Source organism: Melanotaenia boesemani, chromosome 12, assembly GCF_017639745.1.
Source record: "Melanotaenia boesemani isolate fMelBoe1 chromosome 12, fMelBoe1.pri, whole genome shotgun sequence".
In the NCBI taxonomy this organism is placed as follows: Eukaryota; Metazoa; Chordata; class Actinopteri; order Atheriniformes; family Melanotaeniidae; genus Melanotaenia; species Melanotaenia boesemani.
This window is the reverse complement of record NC_055693.1, coordinates 22040171-22062987: the sequence shown is the minus strand read 5'-3', so window position 1 is coordinate 22062987 and position 22817 is coordinate 22040171. Positions and strand designations below refer to the sequence as shown.

Here is a 22817-nt window from a genome sequence, read left to right as displayed (position 1 = left end):
TTTGCCCTAATAATTAATCAGACTGATTACTGTGTGCAATCTCATTAAGGCCTGTAATGTGACTGGTTGTTTAAATAAATTTAATATCACCTCCCTCCAGTATCAGACCAAGTAAAAGGTTTGAAGCACATATTTCAGAAAGTCTTGGTCATTTCACTCTATTGATTATTTTTTCCCGGTCATAAAATCTTTGTGAAAAGCAGGTCTGGAATGTGAAAGCGGTGGTTGAGTGATGGTGAACAAGGCATCAGTGTTTCCACAGAGTTGTTTCTTTGTCTGCCAGACTGAGCCCATGCTCTAATCTGGGTTATCTGGCTGTAATCAGCTTAGCCCACTGCTACTCTCGCTGCTGCTGCTGGGTGGGCACTTTGGTTTTAGTCTGGGTCCATCGTCACCGCCACTAACACAAACATCTGCTGAAGCGTCTCCAAGGCCAAGCAGACTTAAAGGGAAGCTCATTTTACAGGTACAAGATAAACGTTCATTTTTCCTGGGGTCGGAAGTCCTGTCGAAACTATGGCTGAACGTCAGGAGATGGGCTCCACTAAGGGGGCACCTGCTGCAGACTTGTATCCCAGAAAAATACTGGAGTACATGGAAGGCTTCCTTATCTCCAAGGTAACATATTCATGCTACAAGTTATTGACACAAGATTAAAACCATATTGATAGTCTTTTTTTTTTATTTTAGAGCTTTTGACACTTTCCATTAGCTGTGTTCAGATCAAGGGTCCATACAGCTCACGTTAATAGTTCTTTACCCGATGCTTTCGTTTTTGGTATTTGCATTTAACCAGCAAAAAATATCCTTGGAGTTTTTCCGTACAGACTTAGTCACATGACTCCTGCTGGACCTTTTAGCTTCTGTGAGGCTCAGACCTCATGAAAATCAAATCAGGAACAAAAATCTGCTGCAGTGCTTTTGATCATAATGCTGTGATATAATTAAATAACAAAAAACAAGTAATTACATCAGAATCACCTGTTTTTACTGATGAAACTTTATTAGATTTATTGTATTCTGCTCTCTTTTGTATTCCACTAAATATTTCCACTCCATCTCTGTTCTGTGACCCAGACAGTGTTCACCTCCTGTGAACTGGGTGTGTTTGATGTGTTGTTGGGTGCAGCGCGCCCTCTGTCTGCAGAAGAGATCAGTCAGGCAGTGGGTGCCAGTCTGGATGGCACGCAGAGGCTGCTGGCTGCCTGCACGGGCCTACAGCTGCTCAGCACACACCATGAAAATGGACAAGGTCAGAACATAAACTCAGAAATTCATGCTATAGTACTAATTGCAAATAATAGCAATTCTAATTTAGGTTTCATTTTTCCATCTTAATTTAGGATCGAACTGGAATTCAGTTTGCTAGAACGGAATAAAAAAAAAAGCAGTACTCCTGATGATGTACATCATTGGCTTGCATTTGGCTTTTATGTCTTTTGTAGGTTTGACATTCATTATTGCCAAATGCCTCACTTACACAACTCTGCTTCACATCTGTTATGTCTACTTATTTCCAACACACTTAAAAGGTCAAGCTGTGCACCCACACCTGCACTCATTCGCCGCTCTTCCTCCACCTATTTCAGTGTTTTACAGCAACACAGAGCAAGCCAGTGTCTTCCTCACCCGCTCCAGTCCTTTGTCTCTCTGCCAGTCCATCCAGTACAGCTCCAGAACCATCTACCTCTGCTGGCACTATCTCACTGATGCAGTCAGGTCAGTACAGTTTAGCCCCTAAATCGATATCAAGCTATCCCAGGACCCCAAGGGTGGCTCATAAATCTTTTCATTTGTTCTAATTTTTCTTCTTTTCTCATTTAAAAGTTTATTATATAGACTATGCAGTTCCATACGGTGGTGTGATAGAATGTAAAATGTTAAATATAAAAGCAACTGATCCCCTCTTGTGTAATTTTTCAGCATTGTGGTCAGGATAGCATTTAGATAGAATTTGGGGCTTCACTTTACAATGTGATGCCTAACGGACTCCTTAGCCTTTAATTTGTCAGTTTGACATTCAAATGCTGGTATGGGATCAGTTGGGAGTGGGAATGAGTTGATGCAGCTGGAGGAGGGCTTGGACTGATTAGCTAGACTGGTTTAGAGTAGATAAAAAAACAAAGACATTGCCAAACAGATGAGGAGCAGGCAGCTGAAGTTGAGGCTTGAACGCTGAGTTACAGCTTAAAGCTTAATCTGGCAAAAGAGTAAGTCTTGAATATGGAGCTGGTGGATACAGTCATCAGTTTAGATAGCTAGAATCTCCAACATCTTGCTGCATAGATTGAAGTTAGCATAGTCATGTTATAGTATGTCTTGTAAAACTCAGATATTGTTTTGTGAAAGTGCAAAGGAGAGAGTGAATTAACCACAGATGAATGGTTAGCTTTAAGATACACAGGCTTGGTTTCCAGCCCTATAAATGGGATCTTCTTTTTATGTCTGAACATTTTCATTCATTAAGTCTGTGAGAAGCTAGCCAGCAGCTCTCAGACAGTATGACTGCATTTACTGTGGTCAAGTATAAAAAACCTTATACAGTGCATGTAAAGATGATCTAAATGTTTTTATTCTAATAAAAATTACAAACTATTCACTTATCTATTAATTATTATTAACAGCTTATTATATGGCTGCCTGCATTTTTTCCAGAGACGGAAAAAACCAGTATGAAAAGGCTTTTGGAGTCAACTCGAAAGATCTGTTTCAAGCTCTCTACAGGTAAGAAGCTGTATCAGTGTCGCGCACACACAGAGGAAACATGTTTTTGCTCATTTACATTCCGTCCCCGTCTCTCCATCTAAAGCCTGTCTGTCACAATTTCACTCTTCCTTCTGACAAAAAAAAAGACCAGTGGGATTCATAAGAAGGCAGGAAATGTGAGATGGAGGGAGAGAGAGAGAGAGAGAGAGAGAGAGGGGTATATGGGCAGTGATGTGAGGAAGCTTGGGGCAGAGAGTGAGAGAACAGGAAAGAGTGAATTGCCATTGTCCTTGAGGTCTGGTGTGTTTATAGTATCTAGTGCCTGCAGTTTTAACGCATCACTGATCTGCTGGTCAGCAGTTTTCAGGGGTCATCACACTTGAAAATTCACACTTTGTTTGCTAAAAGATTTTGATAAGCCTGCCTGAGGCCCTGTGCTTTAAAACACTACCAAACCCCAGCGGACAAAAATGCATCCACAGTGAAACACGGAGGAATAACCTGCTAAAACATCTCTTCTTTTCCACATCTGTGGCAGCATTTGCAAACTCGCTGCCCTATGATAGAAGGGGATCTAGAAGAGAAGTTAGCATGTTGATTTTGGTTATAATTTTTCATGTGAATAAATTAAATGAAGCTAAATCTATCTCAATAAACATGTATGAATGTACCAGTCTTTGTCTTTTTGCTAATTCCCAATTAGTACAGTTTACACAATTTTTTACACAATGTTTTTTTCCGTCACCGTTTTTTTGGGCTATTCATTAAATCCCTGTACTTCTTACACTATAAAAATATTTCCTTGTCTTGCATCCTTTACCAAAACAGCTGATCCTTCAATATTAAGACCTCTGGACTTAAGATGGTTGCAAAACTAGAAACTGTGTACACCAGTTATAATATACTGGGTATGAATTTGCAACTTGCATTTATGTGAAATTAAAATACTCCACAAGATGAATTTCAGCACCTTTGCACAACTGATTTAATGTTGATAAGCAGTTGTTGGTGCCTCCTGATTTCCCCTGTGAATAGTGTGGGTAAATTAACAAGGGGAAACAACCTCTGCAGTCATTCACTGTGTTCTTGGAGCGCTGCAGCAGGAGCAGGATGATTCAAAGCTGGCTGGATGACTCAGACCCCTGTTTACTCATTGCCATTTAACCAGTCATGTGCTGCACCTGAATAATTTAAAGCCAAGTCTCTTCTTCAGCTTTGAATTCTACATCCGGAGAAAACAGAAAAGAGTTGGAGACAAATCTGCCACAATGGGTGGATTTCACATCAAGACACACCTGCTATTTAATGTTGTTTTAATTCTACTAATTTGGCAGATTTGGACAATTTTTTTTACATACACATTTTTAAACTTTATAATAAAACTAGAAGCATTCGGAGAGCGCAGACCTCTGCCAAGCCGTTTTATATATATATATATATATATATATAGTTAAGTCAGAAGGTTTCATGGCAAAAATATCCCTTTCTCCCCGTGGTAAAAAGTCCTTAAAAAAAAATCTGGATCCAGGTGGTGATCTGGATCACCCCGAAAATCTAATCACTTGTTCCTTATTCCATTTCTGAGATTTCCTGAAAATGTAATAGAAATCTGTCCATAACTTTTTGAGTTATGTTGCTAACAGACAGACAGACAGACAGACAAACCACCACCTTTGAATGAATGACCTCTGTCTTGACAGAGGTAATAATCAATCAATCAGTTTATTTATATATCACATTTCACAACAAGACGTTTCCAAAGTGCTGCACAAAAATCAATATACCACAAAAAATTAAATGAAATCACATAAAAAATAAATAAATAAAATAAAATAAAATAAAAGACACAGAGGACCACACAACTCACGCAGTGTTAAAAGCCAAGGAATGAAAGTGCGTCTATGATCTAGTGATTAATAAAGGTTACTCACAGAGAAATACACTTAGTAATAGATTGTAGGTTTGATACAACCCTTTCCAGAAAGACCGTGAGGTGTGAGTGTATCTACAGATTGCCAAATATGTTGATAAATATGCTTTACATTTTTACCTGGAATGGAGGTTGAACATTGTTTTGCATTTGCACCATCTTTGATGTTACCTGCTCAGCTTGACTCAGCTCAACGGTGTATTTAGGGTTTGCCATTAGAAAGTAGCACCTGGTAACAGGTACTTTTCTAGCACTTACTTGGCTGGAGTTCCAAGTGAGTTGAGCTGAGCTGAGCCAAAAATGTGACGTCTAGACTGCAGGCCACTGATTAGCGGTGAGTCATGTAAATTACTCTTTCACCTGCATTTTTTTGGCCACCCACAGCCTCCGCCCCTTCTCTGGCTCTCTTCTTTTACCTTGAGTTTGACAAAAAGCCAGGGACTGAGCAGCAGATCTACCCTCACCTTGATGTCCTCCATGGTCAATATAGTTGAGGAGAGCCAAAAGATTCTTCACAAGGACTGGCGTTGGGAACTGGTGTTAGCAGTTTGCTTTCTGGGACACTGGTGCACATCCACACTGAGGAAACACCAGGACTGAAACACATCTGTTCTTGTTACCGTGCTAATTACAGCTGTCATAAAATTTATTTATGTGAGCTGACATTTCCACTCATTACATTGAAACCTGTCGTGATATATTGCCAGTTTTCTGCTTCTCAGTGTTCATTACCAGTATTTGCATTAAAATATTTATATATTATTAACATAGTCACTTTTGCAATGTGGAGATTTATCTGTAAAAATAAATTTTAAAAAGTTTGCATTGGGGAAAATAGCAGGACACATTTGCATGAGACATCTGTGCAGGGTAGCCTTATATGCATCAAACATGACAGTTTGTTAAAAATTTAGTGTTTTGTAGCATTTCTGAATAATCCAGTTATCAACTTGCTGTCATTCTGAGAACATGATGCCTTTCAAAGATTCAAAGTCATCACTATTTAAACATGTTTCATCTCTCTTTTCCATCACTGTCACTAATAAGATGGCAAAGCCAAAGTAACATGACAGTATTTAACCGTAACTCAGTGTAACTATGATAGAGCCCTGCAGGGAAGCTGTGGGTGTATGACATCTGTGAAGACAGACATATCATCAACAAGTTTTAATTATGTATGTTAGGACTGGGACGACTGTGCTAAGCCCTTTTACCCCAGTATATACACACAAGTTAGTATAGAGTGCTAGTAAATGTATTCCAACACTGAGAATAAAAGACTTAAGATGTTTAAAGAGCATTTAATGTCCAGAGTGCTTCATATTCAAGCTGACAGTCCAGGGTTTGGCCTCACAGTCATTTTATCTTTTCACATCCAATGCTGTCAGAGTCCAAGGCTAACAATGAGTCACTTTCAAAGTTCCTCTGGATGTCATTGTGTCATCAGGAGTTGGTTTGAGTATCAGATGACTGAGCACTTTGCTACAGTAAAGTTTGGATAGAAGAAAAAATGCTACTGTATGTGTTTGGATGTGTGTTGCCCCCATGGTGATGCTGCTTGATGAGGTGGAGATTCCTCAGAGCAGCAGTAGTCACCACAGGCTCTTTTATCCTGCCACACCCTGTCTGTCACATACAAATAAACCATGGTGTCGCCGCTGGGACAAACTTTGTATATGGGCAAAGTGTGGATGTGTGTGTATCTTTTAGCACATTGCCCCCTTAGGTGACAGCTTACAAAAAAAAAAAAAAAAGAAGAAGATTTGGCTTCAGTGTAGTAAGACATAACTGAAAGAGCAGAAATAAAAATAAGTTATTTTTTCTGTGTGCTTGTGTAGGTCTGATGAGGAGATGGTCAAATTCATGCAGTTGATGAACTCCATTTGGAACATTTGTGGGAAAGACGTGATCAGGGCCTTCGATCTTTCACGTTTTAAGGTCATCTGTGACCTTGGCGGTAAGTGTTGCATTTGTATGTTTACTGAGTCCTCATATTAGATTTCCATAAGGTTGTGAGTTCATAATAATGAACATTTGGTATGAGTTAGCTGAGCGACAGCTGGTTCACCCTCATATATTTATAACACATGATCAGCGATGACCTTTATAAACACCCGCTCTGAGGTTTTTGAATGAATGACTTTTATGTACATAAATTAACCTTCACACACATCTTAGATTCACCTCTATCAGGAACTTAAAGACTCAAAGTTTCAAAGTCCTGACATGACTGGGTTATGTTTCAATGGGATTTTGCTTTGTCCCATTTTGCTCAGAGCCATTTCCATCCTAATAAAACCACTGAAAAGGAATCACTGGGTAATGGCTTAACCGACGAGCAAACTTACATTTTATGAACGTGTTTGTGTCTCTTTGTTATTAACTTCCTTTTACACAAAAAAATGTTGAATAAGTCAGAGAAATTTCTCAAGGTCAGTTTTGCACACACTGAAAAAACATTTAACTGAAACAATTAGTCCATGTCACTCCTCATCTGGAAGCTTGAATCACTGCTATCCAGGGTCAAAGAAGTAATGTGGTGAACATGTCAGTGGCTTATTCTGTTAAATAATCCTGAAATACTGAAGCAACTTTCTTCATTTTTTCCACAAAACTTACACTCACTTTGGAGGTCATTTAGGTGGTATGGCTTGTTTGTCCACCAGTTTGTCTACAGGATTATTCGATTAGTTCTGGACAGATTTGTACTAAAAAAATAAAAAAAACCTACAATAGGTGGCGTGTAACCCAATTTTGGATTTGGATCTGAAATCTAGATTAAGGATCCAGGTATTATGAACAATGTGTGAGGAAACTGAAGGCCTGCCTGTCTTTCATTGACGAAGGTAGCTATATATTACATTGATTTTGAGCTACAAAGTGATGTAAGAGTAAGACAACTGCTGACATTTGCTGGTTAGCATCAAGATGTCACTGCGATACAACAACTAGACTTCGACTCCTTATTTGTCATAACATGTCTTTAGATTTATTATAAATAGCTTAGATTTTATCTTTCATTTCCAATGATTTAAGCTATTATTGCACATACATTAAGTAGAATATATACACGTTTTTTAATTAGTTTGAAAGCTGTTGTGAGGAACACTTGAGCTCCTTAACAAGGAAAATCCAGAGTTAACAGATTGAAATGAGAGGGATGATTAGCCAAGACTGAGTTTCAGCAATCAAATAAAGTCTGTCTATTTTCTTTTTCTCCATATAATGGCTGGAACATGTGACTTCAGTATTTAGCTAGTTTCTATTAGATTAATTTATTTAGAGGATTTTTCCTCAAATTACTTGATTTATTTGACTTTGTGTGTTTCATTTGGAATAAGGAGGACAAACATTAACCACTCAACAGACTGGTTTAACAATGCATCTCTATAAAAATGTCTGAAACAAGATGTTGATGTCTTCTTTTGAAACTCAAAGGTAAAAAGAAAGCTTTGTTCATCACTGTGTGTTATGCTTTATCTCATATTTATTTATTTATAACTCATCTTTGAAGAGCAGATTCCTTACAAAGTGATTTACACAGAGAGCAAATGACATGATGTTAAAATAATGTGTTGGGGAAGAAAAGACTTAATAGTCATAATATGAGCAATGGAAGGGCGCAGTTTGTAATGAATCTGAGATGTGCAAGCGAGCGGTGGAGCAGAATCAAATAGAAAGGATGGAAACAAGCTAGAATAGCTTTTGTTCTGACAGATACTGGACTGCTTGTTTTCACTTTATCTCATTCTATGTTTGGAGAGGAGCATTGTTCCCTCTTATGTACTGACAAGATTATATTAGCAGTCATTTCTCTAAAAATGAATGCTTGGTTTTGGCTCTGTCCACTTCCACCACACAATACTCAGTGACTATTTCATTCATACAAAAAATATTTACCATTACACATCATCTGTTTATGAGCAGGAGATTTTGTAACGATCAGATTAGATTTAGTGGTACAAGCATTGAACAGACCCTTCTACCATCTCACACTACTACCCCACAGGTGGGCCACCTGCAGTGTGTGCCACCTCAGCTGACCACAGAGGGGAGCTGTGGAACCACTGAATGCATATTCTGCCCATCCTCTTGTCTTATCCCACTGCTCTGTTACTTTCTCTGTGTGGAGCTGTATGGTTATGCTTATGCATGAAGCTGCATCACCAAAAGTGTCTGCATGTGAACAGCAGGAGCCTGAAGGGCATGACTGTAGCGTCCCATGCCGACCCTGTCTCTAATACAACATCTGTTGTGTCTGTGCACACCTGCTGCTCAAGATCTGTCTGTCTGTGCAACTGTCAGGCCAATGAGCTGATTAGGTCTCCAAAGCATTAGAGATATATTAGAGAGACAATATCTATCTAGCAAATACATGATGACGTTTAGCCCCTATGGATCTAGCTACATGAATCCACCAGTTAAAGAATCAGATTTGGTTTAAAATTGTAGTTTGAAATATGACGATGATAACAACATACATTTTTTTTCTTCCCTCACTAGTCTGGAATCTCCTTCAGACCCAAAGAGCATTATTCAAACATTTGGTACTCTGTGAGAGTGTTGATCTGTAAAGCTGCATGTGAGGACACTAAAGTCCTCAAAATGACATCAAACTTTTTGAGAAGATTACCCGGCCAGCTACACTGTGAAACCTCCAGAGAATCTCTAAGCAAAATCCTCTGCAGCATTTAAGGAGGATGTTAGTTTGTGTGTGTGTGTGTGTGTGTGTGTGTGTGTGTGTGTGTGTGTGTGTGCTGATAAGAATGATTTCTTCACTCTTTTCTGCTGACCTTTGTGTTGCTTTACACTTGCTCAATTTGCTCGTCCTGCACATAGATCTGAGAAGTAACTAAGTAGAAATACTTTGTCACTTTACTTAAATAGAATTTTATAGGTATCTGTTCTCTAATACTTAGTTTATAAACTCATTTTTTGCTTATATCAAAACTATGCTTTTTACTTCCATTTTTTAAAAAAAGAAAAAGCACTTTTAGCCTCAGTGGGCGGCTGTAGCTCAGGAGGAAGAACCATCGTCTTCCAACCAGAAGGTTGGTGGATTGATTCCAGGCTTTCCCTCACTACATATGGAATTCTCTTTGGGGAAGACAATTAACCCCACGTTACCTCCCGATGTGTTTGTGTGTGTGTGTGTGTGTGAATGGGTGAATGTGACAGATAGTGTAAAGCACTTTGAGTGGTCAAGCTGGCTGGAAAAGTGCTATATAAGTACATTTTAGTTTACATTTAGTTTTAATGTACTTGGTGGAAATTAAAGATTTTTTGTCACATCCTTATGCACTTTTCCTGTATCAAGACAGATATCAGATTGCATGGATATAAGAACATAACAGACAAGAATGAGACTTGGTTGTAATGACTGCGACAGGAAGAGCCAGTAACAGCTGATATAGATGAATGTGAACTAGATTGCTGCATGTAGGAGCTGAAGATTACTCCATGTCTGGCTTTATGTCATTTATGGGATCTGCTTAAAATTGTCAGCTGTAAGAAAATGTGCAAATGTGTTGCATTGTGTTTAAGTTCATGCAATTTTTCTTTGTTTTTTTTAATATTAGAATTCATATGCTGAAAATGTTATTATGATGTGGAGATCAGCTGGTAGAACTGCCCTTCTGATGGGATATAATTATTTATTTATTTTTTTTTTTTTTAGTTTTACTCAAGCAAGTTGAAACAGTACTTCTGCTGTTTATGATTTTTTTTCTTCTTCTTTTTGTTTTAAATATTCATTCTTTTAACCGAGTGAAGATTGTGTTTGCTTTCACATTTCACTCGGATTTGGCATCACCCTGCAGTATTTTATGTTGCGAGAACTGATCTCCAGTGGAGAATCTCCTGCTGTGAAGTGCATGGGTGATTGCACTCATGGGAAAATACATAAACACATACAGCCTTGCATACAAACAAAAGTTAATAGAGTGAAAACAAAACAAACAAACAAAAAAAATCAAGAAAAACACAACAATAATGCATCAGCTCTTCACAAACCTCCCATAAGATTTCATTAACAAGCTCAGGACGCCAGGTTAGATTGCAATCTTGAGCAGTGTGTTGAATGTTTGGTTTTGCTCCTTCTTGTTGCTCTTTGATTTTTCTCCTCTGCTGACCCCCGTTTGATGTGAGAACCACATAGTAACCCCTGCGTACTTGTGTGTGTTTGGACAAGAAAAAGCTTTGTAAGAATACGGGCTAATATGGTAGCAACAGGTCATATTGGAGGATAGCTTGAAGTAAAGCTTGCCCTGCAAACGCACACACACACACATGCTAACATACACACTAGCTTAAATCTTACTGGCTTTGTAGGTTTGTCAAAGTGAGATCCTTTGATGCTGTATTCCACCTCACAGCCTCATTCCACCCCCTTCCAAAAATCTCCATAAAGCTCTTTCTTTCTCCCAATCCATCTCTTTTGTCTCTGTCACTAAGTGTCACTTTCTCTTTCATTCCCTCCATATTAAATTCAGTTGGCTTTATGAAGCATGAAAGATGATGATAATGCTGCCAAAGCATCAACTTGAAAGATTCATATTTTCACATTAAATCCCTGTTTCCCCCCTTGTGTGTGTGTGTGTGTGCCTTTCAGTGTCTCAGTTTCTTTTTGAACAATAATTATCTCTGTGGATGAAAGGAGGTCCAGTTTATCATTATAGCTTTATAATTAGGTACACACAGTTCCTTGTAGCTTATTGTAAAAAAGTTTCATGCTGGGTAAGGTGGCCACACTGATCTCTGGCCATCTTTAAATTCAGTTACGATGGGCACAAGACCAGAATGAACTTATTTGGATCAGCAATGTCGCATTTTACAACATATGAGTGTGGCAGCATGATACTTTAGCCATTATTCAGTTGGGAAACCTTGGGTCCTTTTCTAATTACACTGATGTTGCTTTGACATTTATCACAATCCCAAACATTACTGGTGTCACCACAAATGACAACGAAAGTTTCCCATGGCACTATAACTGTTCAGAAATGGTTTTCCAGACAACAAAATTCCAGATGTTAACTCAATGGTGTGATGAAAAGACAAGTACAATACATGGATCCTAAAATCGGTTCACAAAGATGATAAACATGCCGCAACTAAAAAATCCAACATAAGAAAATATGAATTATCATATCACATTAATTTGCTCATTTGTCCAAAAATCATTAACATTTCAGTGCTACCTGACTCTCAGCCACACAGTAGACCTGCTGGTTGGATAGCATCCAGTTTAGATTGAACCAAGCAGCTCTTTTTGCTGTGTAACGATGCTACCAACTGTAAATTGACAGCAAGGGCAGGCAGCAGTAGATCTCCCTCTATATTTACAATTTTATGCTTTGTGGTTGCCATTTAAAAACTTTTACTTTGAATTTGTTCATTAAAATGGTCAATATGTTAGATTTAAAAGCTTATGTACTGCTAAGGTTGCCTGAAATTAGATCAGTTTTGCAACAGGCAATCTCAAATCATGATGCAAAAGTATTGCCATCCTAAAAGCTCTCAAGTTTACTTGAATAAAAACAAGAAAAATTACAATAGAATATTTATGTTATCGGTTGAAACCAGATATCAGTCAAAATAAATTATTTTTCTCCAGATACTTTAATCAGACTCTAAGTCAGGTGCTAATTTTGCATAAAGCATCTGTCTCTGTTGCTCTACATTCAGTTCAATTCCCTCTTCTCTATTAGTATTGTTAGATGAACCACATTCCCAGAGCTGCCGTATTTAACTGAATATTAATTGAGCTAATAAATAATGGCTTCACACCTGAAAGCATCTATTCCACCTATGCGACTGTGTGATGTGTGGGTGTTTGTGTGCAAAGTGTGTTACAGGAGCACTGCCTTGTTAATGAAGGTTATACATTCACCGTGGCATGACTAAAAGTAATTGTCTCCTTCTCTGCAGGCTGCAGTGGGGCATTAGCCAAGCAATGCACGTCAGTCTACCCAGAATGCACTGTGACGATCTTTGACCTCCCCAAGGTGGTGCGTATGTCGCAGGAACACTTTGTCAACGAGGCTGACCAGAGGATAAGCTTCCACGAGGGTAAGATCATTACAACTGGGTGAAATCACTTGACATTTATGGTAGAATAAAGCCAGTTCAAGTGCAGTGCTTTCTAGATGCACAGACATCATCAAAAATAGACATGAAATCAGACATCTCTACAGGGAGATAAGAGTTATGAAAAAACGAAAACACACAGAGAAGGATTGAATCTCATAACTACCTATTGGTTTGTACTATTTTGCTGTTTCTTATTCATAACACATCACCCAGAACTACAAATACATTTTTCATTGATCTGTACTTCAAAACCATGTCAGTATTTTAATTGTGGTATCATAAGAATTGTCATTCTCAGTGAAATTAAAGAGGCAGCTTGAACTTACAAGGAGAAGGAAACCCGAATAAAAGAAAATAAACTTTTTTTTCTTGGTTGTTGAAGATGTTTAAGCTCTCACCTGGATTATAAGTATAAATGTTCATACGTTAGGGGTCTTTAAGTTCATAAGTGCCACTGACTCACCTGACCATTGTGTGGCTCGTCCAAATCTTTATCAACTGTGAGTTGTTTACCTGCGCGATCAAAACAGTTTTGGTCACAAGGTCCATCATGTGAATTGTTGTAAAATTCATCTACAACAAGCCAGAACTGAAAACAGGTAAAGGAAAGTGATGGTAGATTTAGCGTGAACCTCCACCTTGGGCTAAAGTGATGACACTGATTTCAGGGTCTTCCATGTGCATCTCATGTGGACACATATGACTGTTAGAAAACCTTTAGTGATTTTTGCATCATGTGGGACCTTTAAAGCTTTTACCGGAATCATCCACTTTTTGTTTTCTTGTCAGCATTTGTTAACAACTTCACTTACTTTAAACTGTTTTATGATCTAGAAATCTCAAAATCATTTATTTAAATATTAATATTGTTATGAATAATTAAAAAGATAAAGTAAATAAATCTGAAAATCACATAACATCTTTGGGGTATTTTAAAGGAAAAGGTGGAGCAAACCCTCCAGAAAAACCTACTGAAATACATTATCTCTAAAGATTAAGCAGAACATCCTTCCTGCAGCACTGGTCTCCCCTTTATTTTTCATCAATAACAAAGGTGAACATACAAATTATTAAATAATCTACAAGCTTAAGATATCAGTAAAAATATATTGACATTCGTTACACAGTCTTTACTGTTAACCTGGATTTTTAATACAGTCAAATGAAAATGTCTATTGTTGTAAAATAACAAACACAGTAAAACACTTGGTGCTGCCTGCCATGGCTCTCATTGTTTAACTAAGCTGCTTCTGTTGGACTGAATTCATTGTAGACAAAACTGTCAATGTGTACCCAACACTTCCTTTGTTGTGTTGTTTCTACGCCACAGCAGCTAATGTGGGAAAAAGGTTCACAGCAGCTGTAATCTTGAAATCCTGCATCCAAAGTCAATTCCTGCCACTCCTGCTGTTCACATAGACGTGCTGCTGAATACAAAAAGTGTTGTCACGTGGTGTTTTGAGGCCATAAAGTGTATTATTTCATTTCAGCTTAAAATACTGTGGCTACTGTGAGAATGAACAGTACACTGGCTGGCTAAATAACCCCTATAACATGTATTTAACCCAATAAGTGAATGTTAGACAGCAGCTTCAAATATGCTGTAATCGATGTAGGTCACATGCATTTGAAGTAATTTGTTTTCAACAGACATCATCCATTTGTAGTAATTATGTTTAAGAGCATAAACCACTAATCGAGTTATGTCTTATTACTTGAAGGCTTGTCAACAGAATTAATGAATATATGAAATAATCAAATAAAATGAGGAGAAGCCTGCAAACCAGTTACGGCTGGCCAACTAGAGTGCTCAGAAACAGTAACATTACAAAGTCACCACACATCATACATGTAACACACTGTTAAAATCATGGTGGTGCATTAAAATCATTGTTGGTCTCATAAATATCTGCACACACTTTCAATAATGGTAAAGCCAGGGTGGATTGGGGGTGGGCTTAAACCTGGCCACCTCATGCAACCAGCATGGAGGCCACTCATGGGCCTGCTCATTTAATCATAGTTAAATTACTTATGGATTATTGGACACATTGGAAACTACTTCTGAATCTTTTTTTTAACTAAGGGTTGCATAGAAAAGGTACCACACAATGCAAAAGGAGATAAATAACATGTTAAATGTTGAAAGTAAGACATTTTACTGTTTCATAAAACACACTAGCTTTTTATCAATTTTGTGATAGTAGTGGCATGTCATAAAAATGTTGGGACAGGGACACCAAAGACTGGAAAATTAAGTAGTACTAAGGAAAAAAGCTGGAGAAAAAAAATTCAGAACAAATTAGATTAACTGACAACAAGCCAGTAACATGATTGGGAATAAAAAGAGCACCTTACAGAGAAAGTGTCTCTCTGAGGTTCGATAAAACTATGGCTACAAATCATGGAGCAATTTTTCAATAATATTCGTAAATGTAACATTGAGACAACCAAAAATAAACTCTGTTATGGAAATCACTGCATGTACTCAGGAACACTTTGTTTGTGAACATAGGTTACTGTGCCACCCACAAATGCAGGTTAAAGCTTTTTCATGTAAAAAAGTCATATGCAAACATGATACTAAAGTAATACCAACTAAAATGGACTGAGGGAACGTAGACCATTGATCTTTGGTTAGACAAATTCATATCTGAAATTCTTTTTGGAGAGAACAGCAGTCGAAGACCGGGACAACCTGGCATGTTATCAGCATACAGTTTGAAAGCTTGTTTCTAATGTTATTGGAGTGAATTAGTGCCTGTGGAACTCATAATTTGCACATCTGAAAGGGACCCATCAAATGTTTTAAAGCAATATATGCTCCCATCCAGCTCTTCAGGGAAAGTCTTAAAATGATTTCATAGCAGGAGTCTGGGTGTTGAACTGGTCGGCTTGCAGTCCAAAACTTTCACCAGCAGAAAATATTGGGCACATTATGAAGTGAAAAATCTGGCCCTATACTTTTGAACAACTAACATCGTATATCACACAAAAATGTGCGAACATTTCTCACCAGGTTTACACCACCCATAGAGGAGCTTACAAGGCCTTTCCCTCCCACAACTCAGTGCCTCTGACCACATCACTGTCATGCTAATGCCAGCATACAGGCCACTGGTTAAAGTCACCAAACCAGTTCTCAAAGAGGTACGTGTGTGGCCAGAAAGGTGCCTGGAGGTATTTAAGGAGACTTTTAACACCACAGACCGGAGTGTGTTTAAACAGGGTGCTACCTGCAACAACAACAAACCTCCGGGAGTACACAGATGTCGTCACTGCCTACATCACCAAGTGCATTGATGATGTAACAGTACTCAAGACCATCACTGTCCGGTCCAATTAGAAGTCATGGCTGACGGGAGGTCCATAAGCTGCTAAAGACTCGGAACGCTGGCTTCAGAGAACGAGATGAGGAGGGCTTGAGGACAGCGAGGGCCAACCTTTTACATGGCATCAGAGAGGCTAAGAAACAGTACTCCAGGAGGAAAGCTCATCACTTCAGCATCTTCATCGTCTTCAGAGACACACAGAGTCTGTGGCGAGGGATACAGACCATCACAGACTCCACCCCCTCCTGGTATACAGGTGTTGATGCTGTTCCTGGACAGTGTGAGGACGACACTCAGCAGGATAAATGCTCGCAAAGCTTCTGGTCCTGACAACATCCCTGGTCGTGTGCTGAGGGACTGTGCTGGGGAGCTCATAGATGTCTTCACGGATATCTTCAACATCTCTCTGAGCCAGGTTGTTGTCCCCACGTGCCTCAAAACCACCACCATCATCCCTGTCCCAAAGAAGTTGTTGCCCTCCTGTTTCAATGACTACCGTCTAGTAGCCCTCACACGCATTCTTAGGAAGCGCTTTTAATAGCTAGTGTTGAAACACATAACACAGTCTGTCCTCCCACCCTCCCTGGACCTCTTCCAGTTTGTATATTGGTCCATCTTCACTGCCCTCCACACAGCTCTTACACATCTGGACACAAAAGACTCTTATGTCAGAATGCTGGTCATAGGCAGTTTGGCATTCAATGCAATCATCCCCCAACAGTTCATTCTGAAACTGGACCAGCTGGACTGTGCAACTGGCTGTCGAGCTTCCTGACCGATAGATCACAGGCAGTTTGGGTTGGCAGGAACACATCCAACATCACCACAATGAACACGAGGGGCCCTCAAGGACGTGTGCTGAGCCCCCTCCTCTTCACTCTGCTGCTCCACGACTGCACACCGTCACACAGCTCCAATCTCTGTGGTGGGTCACATCAACAATGACGATGAGACAGACAGGAGTGAGGTGAACCACCTGGCTTTGTGGTGTGAACACAACAATCTCTCTCTGAACGTGGAGAAGAGAAAGGAGATTGCTGTGGACTTCAAGAAGACACACCCCCAGCATGCACCTCTAACCTTTACCTCAGCCTTAGCGTGGCCTTAATGTGTAAAGGAGGGGTCAGGTTGACACCCTCAGGAATAAGCATACAGCCACTCTACTCACTTTAACCAGACCATAAGCTAACTCAATCTTCTATATTGCACTGACTGTAGTTTCCCTTGTCCATTTATTTTCGTGAGTTATTTACTTGTTTTGTTTGTTTTATTTATTGGCTTACATTCTTGTATTTCATCACACCAAGGTTTAAGAGAACCATAATTTCAATTCTGTTTGTCCCGTACATGTAGAATTGACAATAATACTGACTTTGACTATAATATAAAATATTATCATTATATTGTCCTGTAAAGATCATTACTCCGCAATTCTTGCCGAGAGTCTGTATACCAGAGCTTAAAATGTAAATATGTATATTCTTTCAGTATTCTATCAACTGGATGAATTTTGTATTTGTTTTTCAAGGAGACTTCTTCAAAGACTGTCTGCCAGCAGCTGACCTCTATATTCTTGCCAGAATCCTTCATGACTGGACAGACGAACGTTGCATAGAGCTACTCTGTAGAATCTATAAAGCCTGCAAACCAGGTCTGTGTATGTGTGTGTGAGTGTCTTTGGGTGAGAAAGGAATGAGTGCTTTTTTTTTCTTGCTGCTTGAAATGAGATGGCAGATTGTATCCCACAATGCAGCTGATCCCAGAAAAATCTGCCCTTCTGGCTTTGATCAAAGTCAGACACACAGACATTAACTGACACTATCAGGGTACAGATAGAGAATATGAGAAGGGAAGAAGAAAAAAGAAAAGTCTACTGGCCTTTTTGTATAAATGGGTACATTGTATAATGTGACAACTGTTGTTCTTTGCAACAGTATTTACCATGAATGTTAATATTGTTACATTACCTTCCAGCTGCACAGTGGTGGTTAGCACCGCAGACTCACAGCAAGATGGATGTGGCCTTTCTGTGTGCCGTTTACTCCCCATTAATGGGTTCTCACCGGGTACTCTAGCTTCCTACTACCATACAAAGACATGCATGTTAGGTTAACTGGTCACTCTAAATACTCCCTGGTATTGAGTGTGAGTATGTATGGTTGTTTGTTTCTCTGTTTCGGCCCTGCAATGGACTAGTGACTTGTCCAGGGTGTACCCTGCTTCTCACCTGCTAAATGCTGGGATAGGCTCCAACCTCCATGTGACCCTGAATTGAAATAAGCGGTATAGAATATTAATGATAAATGAATAACTTCTTATAATTGACCAAACAATTCAAGTTTTGTCCTAAACAAAACTGGTATTTCCATGCATAGCATCCTTACTTAGCTCAATCAAATACATCATATAATATAGTTGGTAGTCTAAAAATACAGATCAAAAAAATGTGAATTTATAAAACTGTTCAATTTAGTTAATGACCGATTAAGGTAGTGCATCTTAGGTTACTTTGATGTACAGTAGTACAATACTTAATTAGGTCAGAAATCTCCCTGATTAGAAAAGTCTTACCTGAAATGAGAATAAACAATTAAATGAGATCTTTCTGCAGGAGGCGCTGTGCTGCTGGTGGAGGCACTGCTCAATGAGGATGGATCTGGACCACTGACAGTGCAGCTTTACTCCCTGAACATGCTGGTCCAGACGGAGGGCAGAGAGAGGACAGATGCTCAGTACACTGCCCTGCTGGCTGCTGCTGGCTTCTCCAACATCCAGCACTGCCTCACTGGCAAGATCTATGATGCTGTTTTGGGTCACAAGGAGACATGAGAGATTAAAAGAAATAAATAATGCCATCATGTGTACCAAGGCTGATGATGCTCTGCTCAAAAAAAGTTCTAATCTTGTTACTTTTTGTCAGTCATCTTCAAGTTTTCCCAAATAAAATCTAAATAACATAGCTATCCAAAAAATGAATTAAAGTCTGCAGAAATGAGGATTAGGCCAATGTGCCTTCAAAGTCTTGATGAATGGTAAATGAGACAACTAAGCCAAATGGGGTCAAATATGACCGTCTTAATTTCCAGTGCGTGAAGAAAATTGCTGTTTAAAATGGCACTAACATATTAACACCTAACACCTAATTTTCACCACTGCCATGTTGACAGAACTACACCTCGCTTATTCTTTTCTCTGATACTTTTACAAATCACTGAACTATAGAAATATCTGACTTCCTGTATACTTCCTTTGGTGTGACACTTAAGTCTCCAAAGTCTGTAATTATACTACTCTGTTTTTGTTAAATTGAATTAAAAAGAAGAGCTTTGATGGCTAGTTTGGCAGGACTTATTGTACTTGTGGACATGGAAATCCCTGTGACCAATGCTGATGGTGAAAATGACGTTGCAGGCTGGAGACTGAATTGGCTGTTTGGTACTTATATTTCTGCAGTGTTGAATTTTTCTCTATATCTTTGCTATGTATGTGTATTTTATTATGTTTGCTTTTACAGTACTGTTTAACAAACTTTCCACATATGCCAACTTGCAGAACTTTAATAAAATGATACTTTCTCACCATATTATTATGATCATAATAAGTACTAAATAAAATAATATTTGCAAAGTTGCAACAAACGCCAACATAAACAAAAAGACAACCTTAGGACAAAAACTAGATATGGCATATTTGCATTTATGTAATGTACTCAATTCTAGCAACATGGAGACAATCACCTGGAGAAAATGCCAGTGATGAGATGACACAAGGGAAAAACACAGTTTGGAATAAAATCAATAATAATAATAATAATAAAGTTAAATGCTAAAAGTCCATCCATCCATCCATTTTCTACTGCCTATCCAGGGTCGCGTCTCGGGGCCAGCTGCTTAAGCAGGGAAGCCCAGACTTCCCTCTCCCCGGCCACATTTGCCAGCTTGTTCGGGGAGTACCCGAGGCGTTCCCAGGCCAGCCAAGAGATGTAGTCCCTCCAGCGTGTCCTGGGTCTTCCCTGGGATCTCATCCCAGTGGGACGTGCCTAGAACAGCTCACCGGTCAGGCGTCCAGGAGGCATCCTGACCAGATGCCTGAGCCACCTCATCTGGCTCCTCTCGATGTGGAGGAGCAGCGACTCTACTCTGAGCCCCTCCCAGATCACCGAGCTTCTCACCCTATCACTAAGAGAGAGCCCTGCAAAGGACACTGATTTCAACCGCTTGTATTCACTTGTAAATGCTAAAAGTACTGATCATTTTAGAGGAATAGAGTTCATGACGAAAATATTGTTCATACCTCACTATCAATCTATTTAAACTAAATTCTCATAATCACTTTAGCTGAGACCCCTGTACGGAGAAATTAGAGAACATTTTGTATTACAGAAAACTATATATTCTGTACAAACACTGAAAGGCTAAAATGACAGATGTTGTGAACCATAATAAAACACCATGAACTGTAACATCACTGCCACATCACAACATACAGTACATTTTAGACTTCAAACATTCAATGTTAAAACAACATGCCTGTCTCCATGTGGCCCCTCCAGCTTCATCTTTTGGATGGATTTTATTATTTATTCAAATGTTAGCCCACTAGAATTTTCCATTTTCTTCTGAAAATAAGAAAGGAAACGTATTGTAGGGAAATAATGGAATGGTGGGGGTCTTACTTTGGGGTATTTTCTTGTTCTGTAAGTCATTTTAGGTTAGGAAAAATATTTTCAGCACTCACTCTTGTTGCAAGAAAATATCCTGTTTTTCTTCTGGATTTTTCTCCTTCCAGTAGTCTTTGTTAAAGGGCTCTAAAGCATGTTGAACTATTACAAAATCCTACACCTCATCACCATCCACCATGACCTTATTGATAAACATGAAGTAGTATTAACAATGTCAACATATAGTACAAATGTAAACTTTTTTAAAAACTAATATGTATTTCTTAAAGGGGCAAATAGTGAGATCATTTCACGCATGGTTTTCTGTTGTGCATTGCCTGTAGACCAAGACAAAGTGTGTCATTCGCTACGCCTCCCTCTACCTCTTCCCCCACCCCCAACTTGCCTCATCCGAGAACGAATGTGCAAACACACTGAGCAACACAATATCACCATTTTGTGAAACATGTTAAAGTAACTTACTTACTGTCCAGGAGAAGAGCTAGCTCTAAGTCAAACTGTAGCCTCTGTAGCTCCCACAGTACTTGCCACTTTGGAAATACCAGGCCAATGTTAACCTGAATTATGTCCCTTTTATTTTATCCAACAAGTTCTTCACCAACAAGTTTTTTTTTTTTTTTTTTTTTTAAGATGTAATGTTGGATCCTGGTTGTCTGAAGGTGAACATTCCGCTTGCCTCCATTTTGCTTCATAAAAATGAGCTGCCTTGCTAGCTTGCTGTAGCCTTTTATAGGAAGGGAGGGCTGCTGTATGCTGTTGTATTGAAGAATCATTGTGATGCCTCTAAGCCACAAACACATCATAATTTGAGACATCTGGGAAATGGTGCAGATTTCCTCCAATTTCAACTGGTAGGGTGTGCCAGTCAGTCACTGGGAGATAACTGAGGGAATGGCACCAGAGTTCTCTAAAACTCTGGTGCCATTCCCTCTACCAGAAACCACTACAAGCATTACATCTTTTAAAACCAAAAAGTTGAACAGCAAAACCAAGGACCAGACTTGCCTCCTTGGAGGCCAAGGACAGGGTTGTGAAGCACAATTGATATGCAATAGGCTGTATTTAAGCTAAAGTATTAAAGTTCCTGCAGTGGACTCTACCATGTCATAACATGCGTGACATTGCCCAAAATGTGGCAGACAGATAAGGGTATATTTACATTTAAACAATATGTAACCTCTGTTGGTGGTGAGAGCAACTTCAAGAAATTGGTAAAAAATAGCATTCATGGTGGTAATGTTTGCCTTGGCAAGAGAATTTTTTTCAGTTCTAATCATGTAAGTTTTCTAACCTTTTCGAAGATCTGTTAAAGACTAAAGCCAGCCGAGAGGTGACCAATATAAAGATGTTGTGTACATATGTAGCAACCTGGAAAATGATGACCATGATGGTGACAGCAGTATATTTAATCTCAAAATATGTCTGCTTTCTATTTCTATAGAAGTAAAAATTCTGAATAATGTTCTAATGAAGTGTTGTGCCACTGTTGAATCATATGTTGGTGTCAATCTCACATCTCACAATAAATTGCCATCATAGAAAGCACAGTAACGTGGTTCCATGTAACCAGTCCTTCATCTTCCTTATGATGATTAAACCCCATTTTTACCAACGGGTCTGAGTTGGTACGCATTTCTTTGCATTTTCACTGGCAATAGATGGGACGGGTGCCATTGTTGTATAGAGACCAGTTTCCCCATGAAGAATCCGCTTTTCTGAAGCCCTACAAGAAAGAAGTGTGTTCTTGACAAAAGGACTCTCTTCAAATTTATTTTCCCAATAAACTTATGTCACCAATTGTAACAAATACAAAAAACACCCTTTATACAGTTTTTACAATTTTAATGCAAATCTTATGTAAAATGATTGATAAATCATGTCACATTAAATTGAAATATAATAATAAGTTAGGCCATAGCCTTTTTACTGATCATTTAACTAATTATTTGCTCAGTTATTACCTTTTTATGAATAAATCCTGAAATTTTCAAGCTTTTGGGTCATAATTAGCCTGCAGGAAGAACATATCCTGGAGGATAGAAATGCACTGTTATATTTTCCCAAACTTGCCGGTTCT

The 22817-nt window shown here is 38.9% G+C and overlaps 1 protein-coding gene across 1 annotated transcript; it reads left to right on the top strand.

The window, feature by feature from the left end:
* Positions 1–393: 393 nt before the first annotated feature.
* Positions 394–19110, top strand: asmt (acetylserotonin O-methyltransferase). Its single transcript, XM_042001944.1, has 8 exons — positions 394–618; positions 1078–1252; positions 1590–1719; positions 2656–2724; positions 6475–6593; positions 12566–12706; positions 17588–17710; positions 18671–19110. The coding sequence occupies exons 1-8, from the start codon at positions 517–519 to the stop codon at positions 18886–18888; spliced, it is 1077 nt and encodes a 358-aa protein (XP_041857878.1). The 5' UTR covers positions 394–516; the 3' UTR covers positions 18889–19110.
* Positions 19111–22817: the final 3707 nt, after the last annotated feature.